We start from the raw sequence: 10,178 nt of genomic DNA on the forward strand, positions 1-10,178 counted from the left end.
CTGGCGGTGAGATTAAAGCGGGGTCCGCTTCACGCATCAGTTCGTAAAGCGGTCCCAGGAAGCGAACACCGGGTTCGCTCTAGCGGACCCAGAGCTGACCCCGAGCGAACGCGGAGCGAACCCGGAGCGAACCCAAAGCGCACCCGGAGCGGTCCCAAAATTTCTGAAAGCGAACCCGAAGCGGACCCCGAGCGAACCCGTGAACCTCTGGTGTTAGGTTGTGTCCGGTCGGTACTGTAAGCTTCACCACGCAAGTGAGTTAAGGCTAAATATGTATATTTTTATGCAAATAAGCTAACGAAAATTCATAATTTGTATATTTTATGTACAGAAAAGGTTCAAATTGATTTTCTGATACATACTCAGTACCCACAGTTTATTAATGCAAGTGCACATTATGACGTCATATTATGACGTCATTGTTCTCTCCCATTCAAGGTATTAAATCATATAAACAAAATCACGTTGGCGCAAGGGCCTATCCTATCTAATTTAAAATAAACAATGTATAATATTAAGGTGAATATTCTAAAAATTAATAAAATTGCTGCACAAATCCTATGCACTTTCTCAATTGATAAAAATTTTAGGAAACTTACCCTGGACAGTGAATTTTTACCCTGTTAAAACTTAAAAATGCACGAATAGTAAGTAACCAATTGCACTGCCGACATTTGTGCAGCAATATCGTAAATCCTTGGAATATCCTGCGTCTTTTGATACCTTGTTTATGTAAAACAAAGTAAGGTATGCCCTTGCGCCGAAGCGATTTTGTTGATGTTTCTTATAAACTTGTGTAGTACAGGTCGATGACGTCATAATATGACGTCATAATGTGTACTGGCTATCTCATGTCGTGTGTACCAAGAATGTATTAGAAAACAAGTCTTAGCATTTTCTGTGCGGTGGGTAGAGCAATTATGGAATTTAATTAGATATTTTGTATAGAAATTTCCATATGTAGCCTTAACTCACATGCGCAACTTCATTCGACATGGTTTTTCATAATTTGACAATTAAATACATGTACTGGTTTTCAAAATTGATTCTAAAATAATCATGCCACAGAAATGTATTCAAGTAAAACTGATAACAAATGAAGGGTGAATGAACCTTTTCTCAAAATAATATATTATTCAATGTACTGCATTCATTTGTATTCTTTGTGTTTAATAAACTTAAACATAGATAGTCAATATTGATGTCTCTCTTCATCGAAATCTGGAGAAACGAATCAGATTAAAAATACAATTATAGTGAAAATTATAAATTTATTTCTCGATACGTATATCTGAGGTACGGTGGTATATTTAGGACACGCAATTATTTTTTTTTAATACCAGAAAAAAATTATCTTTTGAAAACGACATAATTATTATCTTGTGAAAATGAGATTCCTTAACACGACTCATCTTGTGAAAACGAGATAATATCTTGTGAAAACGAGATATTATCTTGTGAAAACGAGATATTCTCCTATGAAAACGAGATATTCTCTTGTGAAAACGAGATATTATCTTGTGAAAACGAGATAATATCTTGTAAAAACGAGATAATTATCTTGTGAAAACGAAATAATATCTTGTTAAAACGAGAAAATTTCTTGTGAAAACGAGATAATATATCTTGTGAAAACGATATATTATCTTGTGAAAACGATATATTATCTTGTGAAGACGACTTATTATACTTAATTGTTTTCACAAGATAATATGTCGTTTTCATAAGATATATTGTTTTCACAAGATAATATGTCGTTTTCACAAGATAATATCTCGTTTTCACGAGATAGTATTCCGTTTTCATGACATAATAGAAAACTCGTTTTCACAAGATATTATCTCGTTTTCATAAGATAACATCTCGTTTTCACAAAATATTATCTCATCTTCACAAGATAATAGAGAGGTTGAGATTTCATACGTGTACGTGTACGTGTACGTCTAGTAGGGGAATCCCCTAAATTCCTCGCGTATTACGTCATCAGTTTTAGTGATGATAAGTTCTCTACACGTTCCTGAAACTTGTAGGGCGGCGTCTACACGTAAGTACAAACTTGTAGCTTTTATAAGAAAAATACGTCTATTCATGTATGAAATTTTGATTGTTATACTTTATTCGGGATATTTAGTTTCATAACTACGTGTTTTAAAGTTGTTTTATTTACAAACTCAAGTCAAAATGGTGTCATAAAACTTGAATGTTGAAATAAAGACCCCGATCACCTCTCACTAAATGAAGACACGTTTAGCAGGGATTTTATTACTTGTATGAGGTTTACTTTTCATTTTTTTTTTATTATTTTACTATTCAGTTCCAATTATCTCCTACTTTTTAAAAATACCAATAAGTTAAGTGGCACTAGAGGGGGGTGGGGGTATTTATTACTGATTTTTTTTCGCGAAGCAAAACATCCAAACAGGAGTTAACTTTCCCAACGTTTAGTAATTAAACTTAAAATTATATTTATCTCTTACCTCCTGGTAAACAGTGAAACTTTGATTGGCCAGGACCTCAAACTCTAAAAAAAAAAGGGGGGGGTAACAGTTTACTAACTTGCGTAGCTGTCGCACACTTAGAAAGCGCATCGTATTTTCATACTACAGTACATTAATAGAAGCTTTCCGGAATATATCGAATATGGATCATATACATGACATATATACTTAAATCTTTTCAAAGGTAACATTTCAAGTTCAATTTCTAAATGTACTTTTAAGTAAAATGGTTTCCACGATTTTTTTTCAGCCGATATTGGGCCTGTTATATGTACATTCAGTCAATCACGTGCAAAAAGGTGTATATCTAACCATGGATTCGGGAAGGAAAAAACAATTTAGGTTTTCAGAGCAAGACGACATAAAACTTTTGAGGTAAGAATTACTTAAAGTTAAAAAAGAAAACAATTCAAGTTTCTAACGAACAGAAAAAACATACCTAAGTTTTACTACTGTAACATTTTAGACAAATGTCAAAGATGTGTTTTACCAAAATTTTTATTTTTACCCTTGAAATAATTTTTCTACCGTATTTATTTAAGTTTCTAATCTATGTGTTTTTTACTTTCACTAATTTTTTTAAAAAGGAATTGATAAATGTAATACATTGTCTGAAAAATATAAATATATATTTTTAAAGTTTTAGTTAAGTAAATCATTTTTTTTTTGTTCTAACTTGTCTTTAGAGAGGTTATCAGCAGGAACCCTTTCAAAGAAAGGGGCAAATGGGCAGATATTTCATCAGTTATGTCCCGGAATATCGATGCACGAAGGGTTAGAGAAAGGACTCTTCTTCTTATAGACCAAAGGAAGAAGTTTAACAGCTCCTCTCTCAAAAAGTATGCAGCAAATTATCTAAATTAAGCATGTTAAGAATGTACATTGTTATTATGTAATAAGCTTGTCTTTATTCCTGTTCATTTCATACCTGTAATGTACAGAACTTTAGAAGTTCTACGTATCTAAATATATTGTTTCTTAACTCAGAATTTGAATTTACTTTTTAGACTTTAATTTGAAATCATTAACACATTGTATTTTTGCAATGTTATTATCACTGTAGATCTGGTGTAGATGAAACCTATGGAGAGAAAGAAATGCTTTTGGATGAAATAATAGAATTAGCGAACGATGAAGAGGAGAAAAAAAGGGAAGATAAATCCAAAGCAGTAAAAGAAGAGAGCATGTGCAAGAGTCTTCGTAAACGGGCACTCGAGAACCTGACACCATCCAAAAGTGGTGAGGTTTTTTTTCAGAGAGAGAGAGAGAGAGAGAGAGAGAGAGAGAGAGAGAGAGAGAGAGAGAGAGAGAGAGAGAATGACGTAATTAATATATTTTTTGTTTACATGCGCATACAGTTCTTGTAACTTTATTTCATATAATTAAGATAAATCTCTGTGAACGTTGCCATTTACATATAGTTGTGTTTTACATAATTATTTCTTCCGTTCAAATCCAAGGATAAATTCATACTAGCTAGTTGCTTTTGATATAAAAGTCCATTAACTGAAATAACTTTAAAAATGGTATGTTAACAATCTTTATGTATGATCACTAAATTTTTGCGAGACTGACGTCTCGACATTTACTCTTTTGACAAACTTTTAGCAAATTGAAGTAATTGCTGTATAAATTTTTTACTATTTTACGAGAATTAATTTCTTGCAAGGAAGCTGGTTAGAGCCAGGTAAAAATATTCTGGCGGCCGCCACTTAAATAACTGGCGGCACCCATATAACTTCTGGCGGTCCCCAAGACCGCAGGTTAACTATTCAATCTACATATATGTAGTTAATCTATTTATCGGCGGCCGCCAGCTAAAATATTTTTCTACCTGGAACCTACCGACTTTCTTAGTCTCGCGTAATCACAAGGTAAAAAAATCTCTTGAATGAAAAATTATTTTCCGTTGATGATATATGTATGTCTTAATCGATTATTTTGTTTTGATTTTTACTTAGACGAGGACCAGCGAAATAACAGTAAAATGCCTAGAAAGTGTTCAAGTGTGATATCCTTTTTGAAAGAAAAAGCAGAGACGGAAAAACAATCCAGAGATGAGGAATTTTCACTCCGTCGAGAGCAGCTAAATTTGGAGAAGGAGCGGTTTGAACTGGAGAAACAGGAGAGGCTTCAAAGATTGGAGACTGAAAAGCAGCAGACCACAATGATGTTAGAACTTTTCTCAAAATGTTTAAATAAATAAATGGATTATCTTAAGCATTTACCTAGCTTTTCTCAAAATATTTATATAATTTATATTTAAATAGATCATCATAGGAATTAGCTAGCCATGTAATAAAATACGATGTAAATGCTTAAAATTTCCTTGATGTTTTTAAAACATGAACAAGAAATCAATAAAAAGCATAACAACGAAAGAATTTTATTTCAATATACATACATTGTTTTAGAATAAATAGAACCATGTAACCGTTCGTAAAATGTACAGCGATATCACATACACTTTATGCCATGTATTCCTCAAGTGTAGGAGGTGGAAGATTAAAGTACTCGCTCGTAACACTACCATACAGACAGGTGTGGCAATTTGTGAGCAATGATGCTACAAGATAGTACTTTGCCACAGGTTGTAAAAATAGTTTCTGATTTTTCTTATAGTCAACGAAAGCAAACAGAGAGAGGATTTTTCCGAATGTCCATTCAACGCTAGAACGGAGCTTTGACATTCTACAATTAAATATTCTTTCCTGATTGCTGAGAACAGCTCCTTTGAAAGGTGTGATAAGGTGCACACGCAACGGATAAGCAAGATCGCCGTAAAGAGAAAATACTGTACCATCGTTCATTGTCATGCATTGTTCAAGTTTTGGAAGTAGTTCACTCATACGTAGCATCGCAGAATCATGGCGCTTTGCCTCTATAGGGCCATACATGTTTGCGATTAAACCATTAGGTATGACTACAGATTGAAATTTTAATCCATGCACCCTTTTGTGTCCACTGTAGACTAAGTTTTGGTTCGTCGAAGGTCTACATATCGGCCTGACGGTTCCATCTATGAAACCCCAGGTTCCATCTATGAAACCCCAGCAGTTGGGGAGAGGTCCACCAATATCTGATATGGCATCAGCATACATTCGAAGGTGTTCTTCGTCCAGCCAACTTTGATTCAGGTCACTAAATTTACCCGAATGTTTGTGGTACAAGTAATCCAAAACAGTATTTGAAATGTATGAAAGTTCTGACTTCGAACGGTTGAACAATGGTCTCATGTCATCAAGCCTATTCGGATATGACAAGCGCCGAAGCAGTATCATGACACCCTCTGTAGAAGCCACCCGAGTACCATTCGGGCATACGAATTTGTCTGGAAGGGACAGTGCCTCGCAAAGTCGAGAAATATCATTCTTTTGAAATCGAAAGAATGAATAAAACGCTTCTTCAGATAAATTTTCTAGATTTAGCTGTTGACTTTTGACATCGTCTTCCTTAATTGTAGAGATGAGCAGCAAATCATCGTCTTCACATAGACAAGCAATTTCCAAAGCATCTGCCATTATTTACGGAAACGTCATAGACGAAAATGACGTCATTTCTGAAGACATCGAAAATAAAGTGCGCGAAATAATCGTACACGTTCTCGTTACACGTCATTAAAATCTCAACAGACAAAATACGAAAACGTGTACGTGTACGTCTAATTATCCGTACACGTACACGTACGCGTACACGTTTAAAATCTCAACCTCTCTAATATATCGTTTTAACAAGACATTATTTCGTTTTCACAAGAGAATAAGTCGTTTTCTCAAGATATTATCTCGTTTTCATAAGATAATATCTCGTTTTCACAAGATGATTTCTCGTTTTCACAAGATAATATCTCGTTTTCACAAGATAATTTCTCGTTTTCACAAGATAATATCTCGTTTTTCACAAGATATTATCTCGTTTTCACAAGATAATATCTCGTTTTCACAAGATAATATCTCGTTTTCACAAGATAATATCTCGTTTTCGTAAGATAATATGTCGTTTTCACGAGATAATATCTCGTTTTCACAAGATAATATCTCGTTTTTACGAGATAAACTTTTCCCTGGTATCTTTAAAAAAATAATTACGTGTCCTAAATATACCACCGTACTGAAACTAACAGTGACATGTGTTAAGCTATATATAAAATCTAAAATACAAAGTTTGGAATATTTCAATATATTCTATATTTTTAAGGTTGAGTATTAAATTCATTGTATCAAATTAAAAGTTATTTAATAGATTGTTAGCTTCTGTATTTTCAGTTTTAAAAAATGGTTCTTTTAAAAGGATTTGAATATCATTTTATTTATCCCTTTGTTTGTATCTCCTTTTTTTAGCTATCTGAAAATCTGTCTCTGGCTTCACGATACTCCCTTGACTAGATAGAAAACACAGTAAAACTTTAAAAATTACCATTTATATAGCACAAGAGCATATATAGATATTTTGACAAGTGATATCTCATTGTTCAGGAAAGATATATGTGTGTTTCTCTTAGATATAACTAGCAATTTCGAAATTTTTTATCATTAAGGTTTGCAACTGCGACGCTTAATGATACACCGGTGTGTATCATTAAGCGTCGAATATGTCGATATTTGCTTGTTGCATTAGGCGTCGGTGTTGCACTGCATTTGTGACGCTTAATGATATAATTCTGTCATTAAACGGCGATTTATCATTAGCGGTTGATGATGTCAGCTATTAATGCAATGACTTATGGCATTTAACGTTGCAATTGCAACGCTTAATGCTATTTGTATCATTAAGCGGCGTTTTATCATTAGAGGTTGCTACAGTGCCCAGACTCACAGTTTTTTGGTCCAAAATATACATAATATTTAATTAAATCATTTTTTGTGTGGCTTTGGGCCCCTACCCAACGTTCACATGCTTTTAAGCATAAGTAAGTAATAACATTTAAATGCTATCAGCTATCAAGCATTTACAAATTATCAGAGAAAAGTTCTCATTTGCCAACCCCGAACTTACGGCTATTTTCGGATTATAGAGTATTGTGCCATTAGTGGCCGTCCAAATTCACATGCAGTGCGTGTATTTTTTTTGTGTTTTAGTAAACTTTATGTGCATACTAATCATATACTATTATGTATTATAATTTGGTCTTCATTTCAATAATATAGGAGGGGTGAATCAAAGATGTTTTTGACATTTATGCAATTAAAACTGCATAAAGAAAATGATTGCAAGTTCTTTAATCATGATAAATCCTTAAAAAGAATAGATAAAACATGAAAGAAAATACTCATAATCATTCTTTGTGATCTTTCATTCAATGTCTGTAGTTTTTTTATAGACATTAATGTATCCGCTTATAATTTGTGCTTTTAATTTCTCAATGCATTTGATTTTATAATCAGACTTTTTAAAAATGACACAGCGTTATAGAATGATTAATGTACCAAAAAATTGAAGTTTTCACCATCAATTCTTATTAGTCAGTAATGCGATTACTTATGTGAATGTTTTTATTTGATGTTGCTTTTCTGTGAATTCTTGGATCCACGCTTCGGCTGCAGAGGATCTTTACACACGCGCTGACCTAGTTAGAAGATTCTATCGAGTTCTGGCCATCATTTAGGTAATAGCCAAGAAGACTTTACATATAAGAACATACAGTGTATATTTTGGAAAACCCCATTATTCAGGCGATTGTGCACATGTGTTGGTCTCTGTATGATTTCTTTGCAGCTTGTTTTCTTTATCACACTAATAAGGCAGATCGGTCGTTGTTTACATCTCTATATTTAGAAAACTAAAAATGCATCATCGCGTCAAACTGAGCAGTCGGTGATCTTCGGGTGGCCTCGCACTTTTTGAATATAGCGTAGTGGAGTCAGCCGAGGATTGCAGACTGAAAAATCGCTGCTTACACTGGGACTTCACATCAGGAAATCAAACTTAACGTGTCATCTCTCGTGAGAGATGACAATAAGCATCGTACTTCTTTTCTAAATTTTCCTTGGCTTTCAAATAAGCCTAAATCGAAAGTAGATCACACACTTCTTAGCTAGTTCTTCTAAAAGAAAACCAGTTTATAGGCTACTTGGAACTCCTTGTGTAGATTCTCACTTGAGATATTGTAAAACATGGAGGATTCCCGATGAATTAATGGAGGCTTACACTAGGACTTCACTTCCGGCATACAATCTTAATGTGTCATCTCCCGAGGGAGATGACAACAAGGCTCATATAGATGATCCCTACTCCACAGCCATAAAGACGCTCTGAGGAAAGTTCGCAGCATAGTACAGCAAACGCTTCGGGATATGTAGGACTCCTGGCTGAATGCTAAAGCTGACGAGATCCAACGCTACGCCGAATCTCATGACAGGCCCAGGAAGAACTTTAACTTTGCAATTGGACTTGGGGAAGTCTACGGGCCAACTCCATCAAGCTCATCCACTCTCCTCAGTAATGACGGTTTAACACTCATCACAGAGAAGGAAAAGATACTCGACCGGAGGGCAGAATATTTCAATGGCGTTCTGATCTGCCAGTCTACCATCAACAAAGAAGCCATCAACAGACTTCCCAGGTTCCCATCAACCAGTCACTGGACACTGGACTGGATTTACAAAGAAGGAAAACTCCATCATCTACTTGTGAGAGAATCGGCCTGACCAGTCACCTCCGCACCCACTGTCCAGGTCATCCCACTCCCCCCACAAAGATGAGACAGTTGTCATCGTCGTTACCGACGGACGAATAACTAAACTAGTATATGAGTGTTGGTACTTATCTTTTTCTTTATATAAATTTTTTAGGTACATGTTATTGTTGAATAAAAGTGGTAAAAATATGCAATTTTGGTTAGAATTAAGGCTAGTAACTCAGTTAATGCTCTTTTAATATGTTCATCATATCTCGGAGAAATTCTGGTAGAACTTTCTATCATGGTTGGCAACTGTGTGACAAATACTTTGCAGGCTGCAAATATATTTAGCTCAAAATACCTAATTTGAGCAAATAAAGGGCAATAACTGTGTCTCCAGCATTGAAGCCACAATAGATTTGATGCTATCATACATTTTCTCACAAGTTAGGTGTATACCTTACCAAATATCACTAAAAAGTTTATTCACCCAAATTGGTACCCACCACCCCCTGTGCCTCATGGACTATTCAGCTCTTTGAACACAAATACCCTGATTCCAACTTTTGAGGTAAACATCATAGAGACATCATAGATGACTATCAGAGTGTGTATCACAATCTTTACCATAAGGTCAATTAAAAATGGTCTAAGGCACAACAAATGGAAATGGGAATTAGTTTGACAGAATACATAATTTTATAATAAACAAACACTGGAAATTTACTCTCATAATAAGCCTTAAGGGGAGACAGGACACATGTCACATGACTAAAAAGACATATTACGTCATAATCGGTAATGATATACATGATAAACGTTGTTAAAATCAACATTTCTTGCGTAATTTTATTCTAAATTCGTTTTTAAAACATTTAATTTTAGAAATTATTATTAATAAAATTTTTTAAAATCTTGCCATCATTTAGATATTGTGAAGTTGCCCAATCCACACATTTTTTTCTCTTTACCCTGCAGTCTGACGTTAGTGACGTCATAAACGTAGTGTTTAAAAATTCTCAGTGCAGCGAGATCAAGTACACACCCGTCATGATCAGTTT

At 34.5% G+C, this 10,178-nt stretch overlaps 2 protein-coding genes across 3 annotated transcripts; one reads left to right on the forward strand and one right to left on the reverse strand.

Annotated features, from left to right (window-relative positions):
• The first annotated feature begins 1,970 nt into the window (after nucleotides 1-1,970).
• LOC134281304 (reticulocyte-binding protein homolog 2a-like) lies at nucleotides 1,971-4,813 on the forward strand. Of its 2 annotated transcripts, XM_062763791.1 has the most exons (5): nucleotides 1,971-2,044; nucleotides 2,749-2,873; nucleotides 3,185-3,337; nucleotides 3,562-3,737; nucleotides 4,460-4,813. In XM_062763791.1, exons 2-5 carry the CDS (start codon nucleotides 2,812-2,814, stop codon nucleotides 4,702-4,704), a joined length of 636 nt encoding a protein of 211 aa, XP_062619775.1. In that variant the 5' UTR covers nucleotides 1,971-2,044; nucleotides 2,749-2,811; the 3' UTR covers nucleotides 4,705-4,813. The 2 variants fall into 2 exon arrangements, with proteins under 2 accessions (XP_062619775.1, XP_062619774.1); XM_062763790.1 differs by lacking the exon at nucleotides 1,971-2,044 and having other exon boundaries at nucleotides 2,295-2,873.
• Nucleotides 4,814-4,966: 153 nt separating this feature from the next.
• On the reverse strand, nucleotides 4,967-6,019 carry LOC134281306 (uncharacterized). The gene has a single exon (XM_062763793.1). It carries the CDS (start codon nucleotides 6,017-6,019, stop codon nucleotides 4,967-4,969), a length of 1,053 nt encoding a protein of 350 aa, XP_062619777.1.
• Between the last annotated feature and the right edge of the window lie 4,159 nt (nucleotides 6,020-10,178).

Source organism: Saccostrea cucullata, unplaced genomic scaffold (genome assembly GCF_032062105.1).
Source record: "Saccostrea cucullata isolate Sc308-1 unplaced genomic scaffold, CSIRO_AGI_Scuc_v1 ctg5698, whole genome shotgun sequence".
In the NCBI taxonomy this organism is placed as follows: domain Eukaryota; kingdom Metazoa; phylum Mollusca; class Bivalvia; order Ostreida; family Ostreidae; genus Saccostrea; species Saccostrea cuccullata.

Excerpts from the sequence above, each read along its gene's own strand:
- LOC134281306 (XM_062763793.1), bottom strand. The coding sequence starts at position 6,019 with ATGGCAGATGCTTTGGAAATTGCTTGTCTATGTGAAGACGATGATTTG.
- LOC134281304 (XM_062763790.1), top strand. The coding sequence starts at position 2,725 with ATGGTTTCCACGATTTTTTTTCAGCCGATATTGGGCCTGTTATATGTA. Across the intron at positions 2,874-3,184 it reads GACGACATAAAACTTTTGAG|AGAGGTTATCAGCAGGAACC; the intron begins GTAAGAATTACT and ends ACTTGTCTTTAG. Across the intron at positions 3,738-4,459 it reads CCTGACACCATCCAAAAGTG|ACGAGGACCAGCGAAATAAC; the intron begins GTGAGGTTTTTT and ends ATTTTTACTTAG.